This window comes from Blennius ocellaris (genome assembly GCF_963422515.1).
Source record: "Blennius ocellaris genome assembly, chromosome: 6".
Lineage (NCBI taxonomy): Eukaryota > Metazoa > Chordata > Actinopteri > Blenniiformes > Blenniidae > Blennius > Blennius ocellaris.
The window spans coordinates 21,382,674-21,401,891 of record NC_137655.1 but is presented as its reverse complement, the minus strand read 5'-3'; the positions used below and the strand labels follow the sequence as shown (position 1 = coordinate 21,401,891).

The 19,218-nt window shown below is 39.6% G+C and overlaps 1 protein-coding gene across 1 annotated transcript in view; it reads left to right on the top strand.

The window, feature by feature from the left end:
- The window catches only part of itgbl1 (integrin, beta-like 1), a 43,872-nt gene that overhangs the window by 19,561 nt on the left and 5,093 nt on the right, over window positions 1-19,218 (top strand). Inside the window, exons 6-9 of the mRNA XM_080497862.1 lie at window positions 847-987; window positions 1,473-1,619; window positions 11,365-11,481; window positions 16,984-17,130. Coding sequence (XP_080353988.1) covers window positions 847-987; window positions 1,473-1,619; window positions 11,365-11,481; window positions 16,984-17,130 — 552 coding nt within the window. The remainder of the gene's footprint in view (window positions 1-846; window positions 988-1,472; window positions 1,620-11,364; window positions 11,482-16,983; window positions 17,131-19,218) is intronic.

The following is a 19,218-nucleotide window of genomic DNA, read 5'->3' as shown; positions in this document are numbered from 1 at the left end:
CCCTTTGGTTAGAGATGGATGTTGCTTATAGAAATATATCTTCTGTACCTGCTTTATCCAGCTCGGGCTTTCAGGTTGATGGAGCTGATCCCGCTGTAATATAAGTAGGTAAAGGCAGGTTACATCTGGGATAAACAGGAATTTTTGGAGCCACTATTTAATCCCAAGTTCATATTTCTGAATGGTTTGAGGAACCGGAGTACCCGTGCATGCACAGGGATAACATGTAAACTGTTCAGAGAGACCCCCAAGCCCAGAATCAAACTGTCAATCCCCCGGCTGTGCTAACCACTACTCCACCCTGTGGCTTAAATTCAAAATGTTGAATGCCTAATATTCTGTGTTTATGTGAATCATTTATAAACAATAACAGCGGAGGTGCCGTAACCTGCTCCGGTGAATCTCTGCTGTGACATTTGAGGCAGACATAAAAGTGCATGGGTCTATTAATCCAGGACTTCAGGGTAGTGAGGGAGACTGAATCTAAGGCCAGGGGCCAGACAAGCGCCAGCCATAGCCCACAGGCTTGCCAGCTGGCCCGGATCCCCTGGGGTTCCCCAAGCTCTGTCGCTGCCGATAAGAGAAAATGGGATTTCCACTGGCTGCTCCTCAGCTGATGTTCTGGCTGAAATGCAAAACAAATGACAAAAAGAAGAAACACAGACATGGATGGAGGAGAGGAGCAGTATTTAATAGAAGCATATATTCTCAAATGTTCTGCAATAATCTATGTTAAAAAATAAATATCCCTGGATGATATGCACTTGGTTTAGTCTTAAATGTTATGTACCACCAAAAACAAAAAAATATATATATAAATTGGGCTTTGTTGGCTGTGTTTTTTAGGTACCTGTGTGTGTGGAGAGTGTAACTGCTATGACGTCGATCCCTCTGGTGACTGGGGAGACATTCACGGTGACACCTGTGAGTGCGACGAGAGGAACTGCCATGCGACTTACGACCGATACACAGATGACTTCTGCTCAGGTTAGAAAAATGATTTTGGAAGAAATCATGTTCACCAGCAATAATCAATCCAGAATGTTTCTGATAGTATTTGTCATTTTGAAAAGATTTATATCTATATAAGATTTATATCTTACACGTACAGTTACTCCTTACTTTCAAGTGAATAAACCACTGAGAGCAATTAAATGTGAGAGGCGACTGCACAATATATTGTCATTAGCCAGTATCTGGAGATTCGTTCATGAAGCCAAAACCAGCAACACTTTTCCATTTACTACTATGACAATGATGCAACTTTGTTAGTAAAGAAATTGATCCCACTGACCAAAATACAGTATATCTAATGCCCCCATGGTGCCTGCGATTTGTTATACTCGGAAATTTGGTTTCAAAATTATTAAAACACCCCTGTTTTTCTTTTCGAGCTTCCCAACTTGTATCTTGCCCTAAGCTTCCACTTTGTTTAACTTACGGTTGTAACTCTTCTTTGACCCTGCTGGCAGGTCATGGCCAGTGTAACTGTGGCAGATGTGACTGCAAGGATGGATGGTCCGGGAAAAAGTGCGAACACCCGCTGTCCTGCTCCCTGTCTTTGGACAGCAGTTTAAAGAAGTGCAGAGGAACGTCCACTTTGCCCTGCTTTGGACGAGGTACCTGGTCTTTCCGTTGCCATGGTTACTGCAGTAAGCCTATAGTCTCTTTGTTCATCCCTAAGAGGACTTGGGAATGATTAGTGTGACCCAGCAATCAGGCTGGAAGATGTCTTCTGAGCAAATCGTGAGCTTAATCAGCAATCATCCATCTTTTGTCTTTCGTATCATACACATCATTGTTATGCATCAATCTAACGGAGCAATATGGTGTGTACTCTTCGATTTTTTTGTGATGTGTAGTTACAAATGTTGTAGACGCTTCAGATAGATTAAGGGGAACTTTTCAATTGCAATAATGTAAGCTGTGGATGTGCCAACTCTCTCAGTAGAACAGGCAGTGGGTCGATGTGTCGAGATTTATTATAGTCCTCTGTATGCTTCATTAGCAGCCCTTCTGGACAGAGGAACCTTGTTCTCGTGACTAAATGTGAGGCTTAGTACCAATATTAGGTGCAAATACTGAGCCAACAGTTGTGCAAACAAACAAAAAAGGTCCAGGTTATACTTGTCTCAGTCATGCACCCTTGAGCCAGTTGATGGATGATACTGAGTTGAAGGATCGGTAGCATTATATATTTATGAGGTTTAGAAACCCAACAGACTATACAAGCTATGATGCTTTGCTACTTCTATTCAAGAAATGTTTGCACTAGTACCATGATTCATAATCTAATATTGAGGTCAATCAAGATCAGAGAAATGACCTTTGTTTGGTAATATTTATGAAGCGGTTATGACTTAAACCAATTAAGTAGCACGTTCAAAGTTCATTTTTCACATTGATGTGTTAAAAGTAGGAAAGATGTGCTGATTCAATTTGCTGACAAATCAATGAGGTGAGAGCATCTCCAAAATTGCTGCTCTTGTGGGGTGTTTGAGGTCTCTGATGTGCTCAGTGTCAAAAGTAGTGAACTGGGTAAAAGTGGTGAACTGATGTCATGGTATGAGCAGTCAAGGCTCTTTGATAGATGTTGAAAATGAATCATCTGATCTAAAAGACCAGCTGCTGCAGGAATTACAGCCATTTCTGTTTGAAAGGTGTTTGAATATCAGTTTCTTGTGTATAGTGCAGCAAAAAGCGAAGATCCACATGATATTAGGTGGTTACAGTGTCATGGCTGAGCACTGTATAAATGGATTGCAATTTAGTAAATGTGATTTTGTCGAAAGGCAGTCAAGTATTACTGTTCGATTCAGGGTGTATTAATTGTCAAGAACTTGGCACAGACGGGAAGACCCAAATGCAGGACTTGAGGCAGGAGGACAGTTCAAGGGTTTTATTCAGGCAGAGGTATCCAAAGGTGAGAAAAGGAGAAAATCCACTAACAGAGCTGAGGTCGGCAACATAGGGAGTCAGACAGGAAACCGCTGGGACGTAGTGACGACGACATACGAACTGGCACAGGAGGAAGGGAGAACATTGACTAAATACTCTCAGACAAGACAAGACAAAGGTGGACACAACGATGGGAGTACACAGAAGGAGAAGATCATTGGTTAATTGAAAACATGAGGTGAGGAACACAAAATAGGGAGACAAACCTGAAACAGAGACAGAGGTGAGTGATTTCAAAACAAAACAGGAAACAGTACATGAAACATGAGGAAACCTGACACATAATCTGGGGAGATGTGACATTAATTATTGTCATCTTAAGTAGTATGTGCAGCCTGCTTGTGAACTTGTCCACTAAATCAATCAGATTGGTAAGTCCTCAAATGAACTATAGTGCATTAATGGTAAATTCATAATTGATAACTAATTATTTTCCTTCAACTTTACTACATATGTATGTCTGTACTTCACAAGAGTGAACACAACCTTACATTGAGATTGTTTAAACTTCAAGCAGAGAAACCAAATCCTTGAGTGAGAGTAAACACGTGTGCAAAATGTACACTTTAACATGTGTGCAGACATAATTTCTTGAAAATGCCACTGAGAAATTCTTATGAGTATTAAGTGGACACACAAGGCAAACATAGTGCACCGCTGGCCTTTGGCTTTCACCAGTAAGGAGGCATAAAAAAAGATATTAAGGGATCATAGAGAGGTAAATCATGCTGTGAGACCATTAACTTGCCGACTCCTACATCATCAGCGTGCAAACCATTAATTAAGATTACACTAAGCTTCTACAAATACACATAACCCAAAGTTCCTCAGTCAACACAGAGAGAAACAAATTACCTACTTTTTGCAAGACTGTGCTGCTTAATCTTTACAGCACAGTGGCCTCTGGCCACATGTAGCAAATATGTAGATTCATTTGAATTACAATAGAACTAATTACGTGATGTAAGAATCACACCATTGTGGAGACAAAAAACCCCAAAAACAAACGTACCCCACTGCAGCCGAGCTGTAATAAAACTCTCTATCTTACTTTTAAGTAAAAGAGCAAGTCTTTGAACCACAAAGATTGAAAAGGGACAGCGAGCTGACAGATATTTGTCGTCATTGGAGATGAAATACCTCCACCGTGCAAGCAAACAAGAGAGAACTACTCACTCAGAGCAGGTATATTTTTAGTAAACTTTGGAAAGCTTTTTTTTTTAAAATTTCTTTTTATCTCCAACTTGAAATGTTCCATTTTTTTTGAGGTTCCCAAAAAAAGTAACAAGTGATTAAGTAAAGATGAATGAATGACTCCATTGGCGTTAATCAGAAGTCGCTCATGGGGAGTGATCCATATGAATAATAAATGACCTAATATTTCATCAATATAGCATTTCCAACTCGCTCATTGGGAGCAAATCATTATCTGATATGAAGTCCTTCATTCAAAGTAATTTCAGTATTCCTCATCATTCCCCATGTGTTCCCCAGGCAGCACTGCTGTGAGGCGGTTAGCACTGCCTCAGACTTTCTGTTTGGAGTTTGGATGTTCTTCTTGTGCAGGAATAGATTTGTCATTGTACTCCAACTTACTGTCTCAGTCCAAAGACTTACATGTTGCATTAATCGGTGAGTTTAAGTTGGCTGGACTGGTTTCCTGTCAAATGCCTGTAATTCTCATATTAGGTGTTGCAGATGTTCAAACTATGTGTAATTAAATCCAGTGACAAGATTAGTAATTAAAGAACAGCTATCATCTGCTTTGTTTATCAATGGATGTATGTGAACACTGATTTTCATTCAATATGTTCAATCATCACACCTTTTTTCTTCTTCATTCCAGCACATAAAATTAGAGGTAGAAAAAAACCCCATGAGAATAATGTCCGACTACTGTTGAGAAGAGTCAACTTCATGATATATTGAGTAATTGTAAGAAAGACAGACAATTATTTGAAAAGCCTTTTTAAAATTCTACCTATCCAACATAGGATTAAGGTGGTCAGTCCACTACATTTTAAATACGTACAGTCACATGTAATAGCAATTTAAAAAGAAGCATGCGATCTCCAAACCAATACAACGTGCTGCCACTGGAACAGAAGAAATATTGTTCACAATGCACAATAGTCACATTCTATATTCCAATACAGTCGATGACTTCCTACATTGTTCAAACATGAGCTCTGGCCATTTGTTAATAAGTCAAAGGAGTGTCTTCAGAGGGATCTCTTGTACCCACATTTTACACCAATGCAGCAGCTTTAATCAATCAGCCTTACAGCTCTATATAGGCCATTGTTCAGCACTCTTTTACTCCATTCATTGTGGCCTGACCACTGTTGTAGATTTCAGAGGAATGCCTGTTAGTGTCTCTGTACTTCAGGAATAGGTACAGTAAAGCCTCCTGTATTCTTCTGGTCTCAGTGATTCAACATAATAATGCAGTTGGTGGTGGGCGATGCTGCAAGGACACAATCTGCTCGGTCTCAGGGCTCTCAGGATTTGTCAGGGGTTAATGTGAAGCATTGATTTCATGTTTCATTTGACTGTGGGGGAAGTCGGTAGGGAATTCACAGCTTCTCAACTCGCCAGTGCTCCAAATGAAAATAGAGGATATGTGAAATCTTGTTATTGTAGTGGCCATGGATTTTCCTCCCTCACACCGGTGGGATCAGACACCTACAACCAGATTTAGCAAAAGCCGCTACCATTGTGATAACCACATTAAAAAGTAAACACCTGCATGGCCTAGCGGTGGAAGAAAAGCAGAAAATGCACACAATTATAGTAGGACCATTTGGTACTCTTTAATATATCAACTATTCATGAGGTTTTGTGTCAGGCTTTGATTTTTCACAGCCTTAAACTACGGCCACAACAACAGGGCTGCAGACACATTTTGCTGCCTTCCCCCCTTACATAATGAACCAGCAAAGATTAACTTGCGCTGGGAGAGTTAATTAGCTTTAATTCCTCCAGCAGTACCTTTAAATTATCTCCAAATGCTGCAACAAAATGGAACTTTAAATTACTCTCTGCAAACGAACAATTAACAGGATCCATGAATTCTCCCCTTTAAAAACAGTACATATATTTTTTTTATTCCATTAAGTGACAGTTTAAAGTGCTTATTTCTATCACCGAGAGCAGTTCTGAAATACAAAAAAAAAAAGTCCTGTTCGTGTGCCTGAAAGAGAAAACTGTGATAAAGACTTGAAATAAAACACAGTTTTTCGAGGAGTTTCTATCACGCACTCACGACAACTATATTCTATGTTGAAATCCTTCACTGCACTTCATGTAAATTCATTATGTCTGCTTCTCCTCTGTAATTAGTAAATAATGTGTCGCCCTACACTGCTGTTCAGATGATCTGAGGAAACGGGATTTGTCAGAACAGCATCTCACTGTTTCTGGTGGCATGTGTGTTTCTATTAGCTGTCTTTTCCAGTGACTGCCCGCTTGGTTTAGTGTTTGAGAAATCACAGGATTTTGAAAGGAGTGAGCTTGTTGCATCGCTTTGGTGGCAAAATATGCAAACGAAAAAAGAAAAAAAGGCAGACAGGAAGCCGGGTGAGAGACAGAGAGAGAGAGAGAGAGAGAGAGAGAGAGAGAGAGAGAGAGAGAGAGAGAGAGAGAGAGAAACTGAAGGAGACAGACGTAGAAAATCACTTAGGCATGGATGAATGCGGCGGGTGCAGATGGCAGCCTGAGCGGAAAAGCCTTGAAATTTGAAACAGCAGCTTCAGAGCCTTTCTATCTGAGAGATGGAGACAAGGCGCTGGTGGATAGCACATTCTTTCTACTGTGGTATTTCCTCAAGGAAACACCTGCTTTCAATATCTTTCTGTTGATTCCTGGGATTCCTTTCTTCTCTGAAGACTGGCCTGTAGTAGACATTAACTATGTGTGTGATTGTTAATATTTAATAGCGCATACCTTTTGCACTACAGTGCTCCAGTATCCCACCACTGAGGCATGGCCTTGCTTAACCAGATGTTTAACATCTGGGCATTAATACCTGTATTTAACTTTGAAACAAAATCCTCTCCCGTTATAGCTAAACATATAGACTAAATAGACTATGTTGTCATACTAATATCAGCATTTGTTTGCGGTGGCCATTGCATACATCTTATTGGATGGGTAATGCTTTCATTCACAGTACAGGAGGAGCACAGAAGGAGCCGTCATTCGGATGAATTTATAATATTAACTGCGATGGTGGATTCTAGAAAATCAAATCCAAAGAGAAAAAAAGTAGTGTTACACATGACGACCAAGGGTTTTGTTATCCTGTTAATACTATGTGCTGTTGGATGAGATGCCTCCTTTGGACAAACAAAATCAAAGTTTAGTTGTGGCCACTCTTTAGATTCTGATGTAAAACAGATATCCACATCGCAACCTCAATGCATTGTAGATTCAAGGAGCTCTGTTTTGTCTCCAGGTACAAAGATGGAAGAAGGACTAATCTTGATGCAACGCAAGAGTATTTTTGCACTTTTGTCTGCGTGTTAGTTTCACAGCTCTATGGTGAGAGGAGTGTCACAGCTGTGGTCCTGTTTATGCAGATCAGGCACTGCAGCACGGTTTTGGTATTCATTTCACCATGACAATGGTTATTCATTTTCAATGTGCTCAGACCACTTCACTGAAAATGAGGAAAATGTGACACCATCTAGATCAAGGTTAGACAATTAATATTCCCGAGGTTCCATGTGCCAAGTCAGCACTGCTGCTGAGGCACAGACTACAAGTCAATGCTACTCAATGTTAGTATGCCTCTTAATGCAATGATATTCTTCCTGCTCAGCATCAGACAAGCTTTTATATCGTTCTTTGTATTTGGTCCAGGAATCTCTTGATTGTGCATCAATCATTTTTCTTTTACTATGGATGGACAATTTTATGGGAGAACAATTCTTACCACTTCAAGCGGTAATTGGACATGTATAAACTTACAGCCTCAAACACAATCTCAATAATCCAAAAGAATTACATGCATCATTCACTCAAACTTTATCTTGATTCATAACTTCTCACTGTCTTCTTTGCAGCCACACATGGTAATTAAAGGACTGGAACTGATCCACAATCCCCAGGTCAGGTCTCAATACTAAAATACCTAACAGAGATAGCTTCACTTCATCCAAATTACATACAAATCCATGCATTTTGCAGCCCACCATTAAAATAGCTATGTGGATCGATTTTACATTTGTCACCAAACTTGCTTAGTCAGCTGTTTCCATGTTTTATTGTGGGAAATGTAGACGTTGAAATGATTGACTGTCATCCTGCTGCTCAAGCATTCGTCCATATTAATGTTTTGAGCAGATAATTCCAACTCTACCTGTGTTAAATGTAGCATGTCTGAGTCTTCAACTCTTCTTACTGAAAGTGCTGATGTTACTATATTTTTCCACGCATTCACCTGTTCTGGTCTGTACGCACGTTTGTGGCCAGTTGCGCAAAATGTCGTCCATAATTGCTTCAAGCTTGTGTTTGCTGATTGGGATTAAAATGCTGTTAAACTCAAACAAATGAAACATTAACACACAGACATGCATGTACGCTCTGGTGTGAATGGTTTGACAACTGCTCGGGTAATCAATAAAGCAGGGGTATTATGCTATCACGGGTTGCCCGGGTAACTGAGTGCTCAAGGCAGGGCTGACGTATTTGAAGCAACAAGAGTGTGTGTGTGTGTGTGTGTGTGTGTGTGTGTGTGTGTGTGTGTGTGTGTGTGTGTGTGTGTGTGTGTGTGTGTGTGTGTGTGTGTGTGTGTGTGTGTGTGTGTGTGTGTGGTCATCAGAAGTGACGTTGACGTGATTTGGACCACATCGGGTGACGCCGCCAGTCGTGCCGCTGTCTTCTAAATTCATGTTCTGCACTATTAAACGCCAGCAATTTCACTCAGTGAGTCATCGCAAGATAAAGGCGGAAAACATACACATTATGGATATGTTTTTAAGTGTTATGGAGTGGCACTAAAAACAAAATGTACCCTGCAGGGGTACAAACAAGGAAAACACTCAGAGTGAATAATGATTGTGAACAAGGACGCACAGCTCAATAAAAAACAGGAGAAAAGAGAAAGAGAAGCACTCAGCATGCTGTGTTTTTAACCATCTGTCTTCGCTGAGCTGGGAAATTCCCTTTGTGCTGTTATTTTTCTTTGTGGGCAGGTTACCTACTTGTTAGCCCTTCTGGGTGTCTTTTGTCTGCAGCGCTAGTGAATAGGAACATTTAAAAGGTAACCAGCTGTGGGTGTCCTTCTCCTTTGTCAGTAAAGCACAGTATTAAAACGGTACAGCAACCTCAGTGACACTGTTGCACGACTTACCACGAGGAAGACAAAAACACAACTCAGCTGGAGTATGTAACATAAAACTTTTGTGTCAAGATGAACATATTGAAAACATTATTTAAAGGCCCCCATTGTGAGCCATATGGATGCATCTATTAAAATGTATGATAGACTGTGTTGCTGTTATTTACTAATGCACTGCTTTGTGCAATGCAACAAAAGATACGACCGATAATACTGTTTAAAAGTACTCCTGTCATTTTTATTGACATTTATTTACTCTGATTATCTCATTCTCAAGTGAGACCTGCCCCACATATAAAGACAACCAGTCACATAAATAAAGAACAACATATTTCAAATCACATTCTTCAATAAAAGAACAAATCCAACAACAGTTTAAAATTATTGATGAGTTGCATGTTGAGAGAACTTTGTAGGAAAATGCATTGTTGCTAAACTTTGAATGTACAGACAAGACAGTGAAGGAGATAGTGGCCTGTAAAAGTAGGCAGGTATGATGGGAACAGTCTAGGGATTGATTTGTAGATGAATGTGTAAACGTTTAAAACTATGGGAGGATACAAGAGGCCAATTGACCAACAGATTTACATCCTGAACCATAATGCCAAATGATAGACGACATCCAACTTGTGGAAAAGAATATATTACACTGAAGGTCTTCATTCGATTTTGTATTTTTATGTCAGTGGTGGTTTTATGTTGAAGTGAAATGGCAAAGGAGTCACGCCTCAATGACTACTGCTGTGTTTGTCACCTGCAGTGTTTGGAGTAAAACTTGTAGTTATTGAGTAATTCTTGTGTACTCGGGCCTACAAAACGCTGACACTTTGGTCTAAATATTGTCTTTCTGCCTGCCATGTCAGAACGGTTTAATAGAGTCACCAGAATGTTGATGATAGGAATGAATCAACACGTGGTAGCCAGGCAGTTTGGAGTTTCTCTCTACGCATAAAGATGGTACTCGTATTGAAGTAATCTGTGTAATGTTACAGCACCAACAAAGTGTTCAAGTGATAGACAGAATGCCATATTCACCAGAAATAAACCCAACATATGTTTTTTTTTTTTTTTTGTAGGAGGCCAATCAAATATTTTTAAAGAAAGTATGCAAGTACTCTGTGCAATATTTGATGTGCCCAAACATTACAGCTGAGCCAAATGACATGTTCACCTTTCTATAAAGTGCAATAAACTTTTATTTTATCTAACTTCTCCAACTACAGAGCTTGTGTAAACGCTGTGATGTCTGTGGGCATAAGAGGTACTAATCTGTATAAAGAAGTCGGGAGGTCCTGTTGAGGTTGATTTCATCATTAATTAAATGAAAATGTGATTTGAAGGATTGACAGAAAACAAAAATAAAGTAATGCTAATATTATCTTTGAATTTTGTTCCTAAGTCAAACCTTGCGCTTCTTAAGTCATTCAGTTTATATTTAAGAAAATATATTTTCTGACTTTACGTATTTGATGACTATCAAAATGTTCCTGTGTTAGCATTCATCATAATACATCAAGAACCATTATGAAGTGAGCATACCCCGTTTAAATGCTTAATAGAGGGTATTTAAGTAAATATGACTGATAAGTCTCTGCAGTTTTGTAGCCTACCCTCTGCACATAATTAATAGAGCTCTGAGCAGAGTGGTGGAATGATCAATAGGCAGGTATGCTGCACACCTCCAACCATAGTTCAGAATAGATGATGTCTTTCTAATGAGCTTCACCATTAGCCGGCATGCGTGCTCGCTAACCTCCCCCGTGGCCTTCTTCACCGGCAGCTTGCTGATTGAAGTGGGATAGCAGCATCTTGAGATGTGTGTGTGAGTGTGTTCCCCTTATGGGTGTTTATTGGAGTGAGTGATTTACATTTGAAATTATGTGACGAGAGGGAGTGTTGTCAGGTAGACTGAGTTTAAAACTAGTGGTATGCAAATCAAGCTCCCGGGTTTGGATAAAAAGCGAGAGCTCGCACAGCACTTCAGGAATAGAAACATAAACAGGAAACTGTGTAAAACACAACTGTACCAGCCCAGAGCTGAGAAAACATCTCTGTTTTTCTAGGTCAGTGTCAGTGTGGTCAGTGTACCTGCCACCCACCTGGGGACAGTCGTGTTCATGGCAAAAACTGCGAGTGTGACGATCGTCAGTGCGAGGACATCGGTGGGGAGGTCTGCGGAGGTGAGAGCACACACACACACACACACACACCCTCATGTGCACTGCCCTCAGCAAGTTATGTCAGTAAGAGAAGCTTGATTGACAGAATGTGGTGATAAACAGTCCAGATGGTGAGTTTGAGTTTTAACATCCGTGTTCCTGTGTGGAGAAGCAGAAATGTTTTCCATGCAGCCTCTCTACCAGTTAGACACTGCTCGTTTTCAGCATAGACAATAGACTTACTCAACAGTACTTCCAGTTCGTCACACCACCTGCAATTGTCTTTTTTTATTTGTTTTGTTTTTTTACCCAAAGATATGTTTGGATTGCTCAAACAAAGGGACACTTTCATAGATTCAAGTGTGGGAATAATGACATATTTCACAGAATTAACAGTTCGAAGAAGGTGGGGATTGCATGTTATGACACTGAAACTAAACGAATAGGCTGATAAACTGCATGTTTCAATTTGCGTAGGTTTTGCAAATGATTTACGACAAAAAACACAATGACTAGCATTATGCAGAAGCAGGAGCATTTACTACAGTACTGTGAGCTTAGGATGTTATTTCCAGGAGGATGATTAACTAGAAATAGTATAATTTCCATGTTGGTTTGTTTGTGGTGAACATGAAGTAATCAACTTAATCGGATGGGTCACAATCCTCACTATATCAGCAGTATCTCGGCGACAGAGATCACTTAATTTCTCACTTTAGTACAGAGGGAGAGTTTGTCCTCTGCTTTAAACCCTTCACAAAAGGAGCAGCTCACTATTCAGTAGAGTGGGCACAAGCATTGGTTTCACACTTTGCTTACAACATCACTTTGTTAGTTAAACTACTCACTTCAAAGTGATCAGAGGCAGGTAACTCTTAACCTTTATCGGTGAGCCTCTTCACTTAATTCACCCTGTTATTATCTGGAGAAACAATTTTTGTTGTTACTGCAGTGCATGTAGCAGGAGTTACACAGTAGTCAACATAAACTACGGTTTTCCTGTTAGAAATGGTGAATTTAGAAACATAAAATTAACACAGAATGATATTATCAAAGCTACATGAAAGAAAACACAGCTCTTCAATCTATTACATCATCTAAAATATAATCAAGTAGGACGTAGTTAAATTTAACAATTTAGATTACACAAATCCTATCAGAAGGATATACTGTAACTTCAAGACTACAATAAGGTTTTTACACAAGAGCCAGTGCTATGTGTTAAACATTTGGAGAAAAGGAGCCTCTCAGTTGCTTAGATCAAGTCATGGTGCTTATAATTCCATCGACTGGGATACTGTTATCTTTGCTTTGTGGCACCCTGAGCACGCACGCACGCACGCACGCACGCACGCACACTTTGATACTATGCCAATGGCATGTGGATACATTTGGAGATCCCATCATTGATATCCAAAGAACCCTCTAAAAACCCTCGAGCCTAATTTGTGGGAAATTGCTTTAAGCCTTTGAAACTACTGTTTGAGGTCTCTGGAAGTCTTGTGGGCTTAATCTAAGGAATTTCGCCAGAGCCATTGTAATGGATGAATCACAATGAGACATAAGAGGCACAATTGACATTTGATATTTCTCAATGCGCACATTGCAGCCTTCAGTGGAGATCTGAGATCTGAAATGTGCAATAAAGTAAATGATAGTGTTCCAAGAAAAGCAATGTTGAAACCATTGTTGCAGAATTTTTTTCTTTATGAGGTGAATCCAGATGACATTTTGCCCTCTTCATAGGTGACACTTACTTTTATGTTTATGTCAGGCTTAGAGTGTGGAACCAGTGTTAAAAAATGACACATTGAATGTGATCAGTGTCCCTGCTGTTACATACACTTTCAATGTGTGTGTGTGTGTGTGTGTGTGTGTGTGTGTGTGTGTGTGTGTGTGTGTGTGTGTGTGTGTGTGTGTGTGTGTGTGTGTGTGTGTGTGTGTGTGTGTGTGTGTGTGTGTGTGTGTGTGTGTGTGTGTGGTTCTTTTTTTATGTTCCTGTGGGTCGCGCCATTTCGAGTAAGTGGTGCATTGCAGCATCTGAGGGCACATTTCTCTTTTTTAAAGAGGGATGCAGTGTTTATGTGAATGGGTTACTGGCACTCATTGCATCCTAGGCTGTCTCCAGACATTTCTCCATGAAACTTCTGGGAAGAGTCTGTCGCAGCACCAAACACCAACACAGTCAAACACACAAACAAACAAAAACTCATGTGGCACACACCCACCCCTCGACACCCACACACGCTGTGAGGCTGACAATTAAGTGTGTGTACTCAGGCTGGAGGAAGCGATTTGGTGTTTTTAAGAACCGAGGGACGCTCTAAACTGCAATCCCAGCGAAAAGTGGGGGATCAGATATAAAGGAGCTTTATAGTGAGGGGGTTGTAGAAAACGTCACAGGCAATGGTACAGTCCTGTCACTGTCCCCTGGATGTTACAACATACAATCTACACTTCTTAATGTTTTGCATGGTGAATGATGTCTATGTTGTGATTCAGTCACAATACAAATACAGGTACCTCTTCTGCTGCTAGTTTGATGCTTTTGTAACAGCAAAAGAACTGGAGAACCAAAAGCAAAAATAAGACAATCCAGTATAGTCACCTGTAAGAACAAAGAGCTTAAACTTGAGCTAAAACAAGAAATCAGGCAAAAATCAAGAAACAACAATGCGAGGAACAATAAGAGACATGGACGCAAGTAATAAGACCAACTGACACCGACAAACACACTTTCTGTAATTGGCACATAGAAGGCAAACGAGCTGGAAGTCAAAATACCTTCAACAAGAGATAGTCAACAGAAAACATGAAATATATACTAAATCATTATAGAAAGTTCAGAGCTGTTGTACTGTACCACCTTTGGGTTTATAATAAAGCTCTTTTTGAAAAAAAACATTTTAGTATAGAATTTTCATTGACCCTCACAACAAATTCAATTCTGGATTTTGATGGAATTATGTGTGTTTTCATAGAAAAAGTTCTCAGTTCAGTCTCAAGTGATTGTTTTTCACATGTTTCTTATAAGGAATGTGAAGAATGTTATGTTGAAAAAAGAAAAAGGAATCACAATCATTGTCTTGATTGGGTTTCCTGGTAATTCATGGACACAATAATTCGGGGATTAATGATCGTGAAGGTAATAATGCCTCCCTGTTGGATTTTAAGCTTCGATATACAACATTTATTACTGTCGATGTATTTATTAGCCTTTTGACTATCATAGTGTTAACAATACAGTGACGATTTAGCACTATGCACATTGAATTGATACTGTATACCAGATATTTTAACATCTGCTGGATTTTTTTCCCAAGTACTTTTGTTATAAGAAGAGCCAAGTCTTTACTTTATTGTGTACTTTGCACAATAATTATGTGAACCCTTACTAGAAACGAGCATGGCATTAGTGTTCAGACAGTTTGTAGGACTCGGCTCTGCTTCCTTGCTTTCTGTCTTTCCAGTTAACATCTGCCTTGATGGCAACATTAAAGATTATTTTTATTAATGTGCACTCAACCAAAACTGATTCAACACAATAATTACTAAGTCCATGGAGGCAAGAAGCGTGGTTTTAATGTAGCCATTGCTCCGGTTTACACACTGATCATCCACACCATTAAGACCACCAACCCAATTATCTGCAGACACTGAGCTGTGGAGATGAGAAGTCTACAAAGACCACTGAAAGTGTCTTAGAAAGACTGACTCATTTTTCAGAAACATCCGAAAGATGCTCGGTTGGATTGAAATCTGCTAACACATAACATTGTCTTGTCGTATTCCTCGAACTACTGAAGGCATTTTTTTTTCTCAGTGAGAGGAGTCATCATCCTGCTGAAAGAGGTCATTTCCACAGGGAATAACACTGCAGTGTACGAGTGTGGGGTGGCATTCATCACAGCAGTATTGACTATGACTTTTCATTGTTGAAGGACAACTATGAATAAAGATAACATTTTCACGTACGAAATAGTGTAACTCGTCTCCGGTCCCTCACTTATTCCTCTGCCTTCGTCACAGTGCTCATGCTGTCACATTGTTTCCCTGTGATTAAGAATACTTAGCCTTCATCAGACGCGCTCTGCTTACGCTGCCAATCTTTGCTGGGCTGAACACCAATTTCACAATCGCCTCCCCTTCACAGTGCATGTCTAAATGCTGATGTACAATGCTTGCTCTGTGAGAGGCAGGTGCAGACTAATTGAATGAGGACTATGTTGCTGTTCCTCCAAAGCAATTAACTGCTCTTCCAAGCTGGCTGATTGAGGTAGCCATGCATGGCCTGCCATTGCTGCCACTCCACTGTGTGACACACAACGCTAGTTTCCTTTATAACGTCGCTCAACTTCCACATTAATGCATCTTTACTTCACTATTTCTCATTATACTTCCAACTAAGAAAAAAACCCAACAACAAACATTTAAGGAATTTGACTGTAAGGAGAAAGAGAGAGAAATAATTGTTTTTCTGCCTGGATTGGTCTATACCCGAGTGTGGCAACTATTTGATGCCGAGGAGAACCACTTTACATTGGATGTTGTGAGTTTATTCCGGATGAACTAACAAGTCAATCAGATTACTAAAAACATCTAAAGTTATATATCGGTAGCAAATTCAATTTGTTGCTGTCGCAAATCTATTCAAAATACTATTCAGTTTTTGGTGCATGATTTTGACACAGGAGTTTAACGATGTATTTGCATTGTCAAAGTGTAAATACAAATTGAATTTGTGCCGCATTGAAAAGCAGTCAAATCGAATGAAAACTGTGTTGAACGGCCGTCAGATTCCATCAATAAGTCTCTATATCAAACAATTTCCAGCAAGACAGTATAGATTTACCATGATGGAAATGAGAGACAAATCTTCTGCTTGTTACCGCCTCTTCAACCTACCGTCTGTTACCAGATGTGAACATAAAGGAATCAATCAATGATGCAACTGCCTCTACATAAGAATTATATTGATCTACACTCAGAGAGCTGGTGGTCTCACTGGAGATGACGAGCATGAATTTGATCTTGCTTGTTAAAACTACACGGATGCTAACAGCTATTAAGGCATCCCAGCACCCAACCGACTCTGTCAACCAATTAAACTACCATGGTTTCTGGTGTGTGTGTGAGTGTGTGCAAGAGAGGCCGTTTTTGTCTGCCATTGCAATTCTTTGTTTTTCATCTCTCCCTCTGAAGTGCTTGAGATTTATTAAGGACAGTACAAGACCAGTGATGACAGCTCCTTTCATGTCCCTGGGGGAAAATACAATAAGCTCCCCGCATCTCTCTCATCTTCCTGCAGCTCTGCCTCCTTGTACTGCCTATTAGTGTCAAGGTTCGATGTCTGCACTGTCAACCCTCCGTGTTCATATTCTTTATTGCTGTCTTTTTTTTTTCTCTCCACCAGCGTTTCTCTTGACTTTTTAAAAACTTCCTTTTATTTCTTGTGTTGTCTCATGGCCATGCCCCATATTCTGTCTTTTTTAAAATGAAGGCCCTTCTGCCCTCCGCCGCCAGGTCACGGTTACTGTTCGTGCGGACGGTGCATTTGTGAAGAGGGCTGGTTCGGTAAGCGGTGCCAGTTCGCCAGGTCCTGTGGCATGAGTGATGTGGAGAGCAAGGAGCTTTGTGAGACCTCAGACGGGGTTCTGTGCAGCGGAAAAGGTGAGCGAAAATATGTTGATTTCTATAGATCTGTCCATCGTCTCCATGGAAAAGTCTGCATCAAAGTCTCTATTTAGATGTCAAGCTCCACGTTACTTCAACTCTTTCAAAAGATTCACATCCATCTGTCTTCTACACCACATTATGTAAGATCACAGTGCAGCTTCTGACTATGGGTTAATGCAGTTTATACCCTGGACAGGTCACGAGCCTTCATAAGGCAAACACAGAGAGACAATCACACACTCCTGTTTCTACACTGACAGACAAGTTCGAGTCACAACTTCACGTCAAACAGTCTCTTTTGAAGAAATCAACAGAATTATATAGGAAAAACAAATGCGAGAACAGGCAGAGAGGTCCCAAAGCCTTAATGTTACTACACCATAGTGTGGCTCTGTCTTATCTAAAACCAGCATTTTACAAAAGGTATATCCAGTTCTGGATTATCCAACGATTAGGAGACACCATTCTAGCCAATTATATTTCCCTGTACTATGTATTAATTCCTTGCAAATTCAAAATAACAGAATTCTAGGTTTGTGGGGGAAAAAAGAAAAGTAATTGCACTTACTGTGTGTTGTAAAAAATGTATTGAAATATGTTAACTGAGTCACAAAACTAATAATCTCATACTTGGTGACCACAAGGCAGATGTTACCACCATAGAAATGACAAACAAACTGTTCCACTCCTGCAGCACTGCAGGTGGGAACTACAGATTCAGGTGATGGGAGGGGGAAAAAAAAAGAAAAACTATATTGTGTTTGCACAGCTCTACCTCACACACAACAGTTCATTTAAAAATATAAATCATCCTGAAGAATATGTCTTTGTAACATGGGAGGAAACTAGAATGCCAGGGAAAAGCTACACTGTCACCATTAACTAGTATTAGTCAAATTAACAGCTATAATAAAACATTGCATTCAGGCTTTGGGTGTAATATAATTGGCTAAATACATTGGTCAAAATATTCAATAGATTTTGATTAAATAATGTGTATTTAGACCTCTTGTGTCTGTAGACATGACACACAAAATTCATCAAAATCCAAAAGGGAACTGAAAATATGTCCATGTGTTTTTTCTCCCTGCATTGTCGAAGTAAGAAACATGCCTGATGCCTCATTTATAGGTTCATGTCAAAGGTCCAATATTATGCAAAATAGTCTTCATATAATGGTTTTCTAACACTGATAAGTGAAGAAAGTCTCATCTCACTTACTTGCTTGCTCCACCTTTTAGCAAACATGTGCTCATACAAACAAATCAGAGATTCTCCCTTCATGACATCACATGGGGAATTAACCCCTCCCTCTGGTAGTGGATACTCATCTTGACCCTCCCACAGGGAGATGGGCTTTGCTATAAAAGGAGTTATGAGGCGGCAACATTTTTTCTTTTAGCAAATGCCACTGGTACACAGACACGGCTCATTCGTATTTAAAGGTACAAACACGGAAACAGCCTGTTCTCAGTAGAGCTCACAAGATGGACTTTTAGACTGGTTGAAATTCTGGACCAAAGCTGGATTTGGGGCAATACACTTTGAATACAATGTTGCCAGACCTGAAAAGATGTATATTATGGGACCTTTAAACCACCAATGACACAATGTTTTTATTTTAAAAAAAAGATTTCCATTCATGAATGATACAACTGATTGCAATGAGAAGGAAAAAAAATGTGTTTGGTGGATAATTTCATTGTTATGACAACGTTTTTTGGCAATGAATGGTAAAACAAATGGTGCCACATTTGAAAGATCAGCATCAGAGCTGAGTATATGAGTTGTGCCAATGAAAAATGTTAGTGATGACCATACACCTGGCTTTCTTTCTTTCATTCATTCTTTCTTTTATTCATTCTTTCTTTCTTTCTTTCTTTCTTTCTTTCTTTCTTTCTTTCTTTCTTTCTTTCATTGTAATGTTGGCAGGACCATTCTAGATATATTTGCACCATAAAATATACAATTATTTTCATTACTAATTTACTTTTATATGCAAATATATTTTTCTTTATACATTCTCATGTTGAAATAGGTCTGCTGTCTTCTTAAAATATTGATGAAAAGAGATAAAAACAA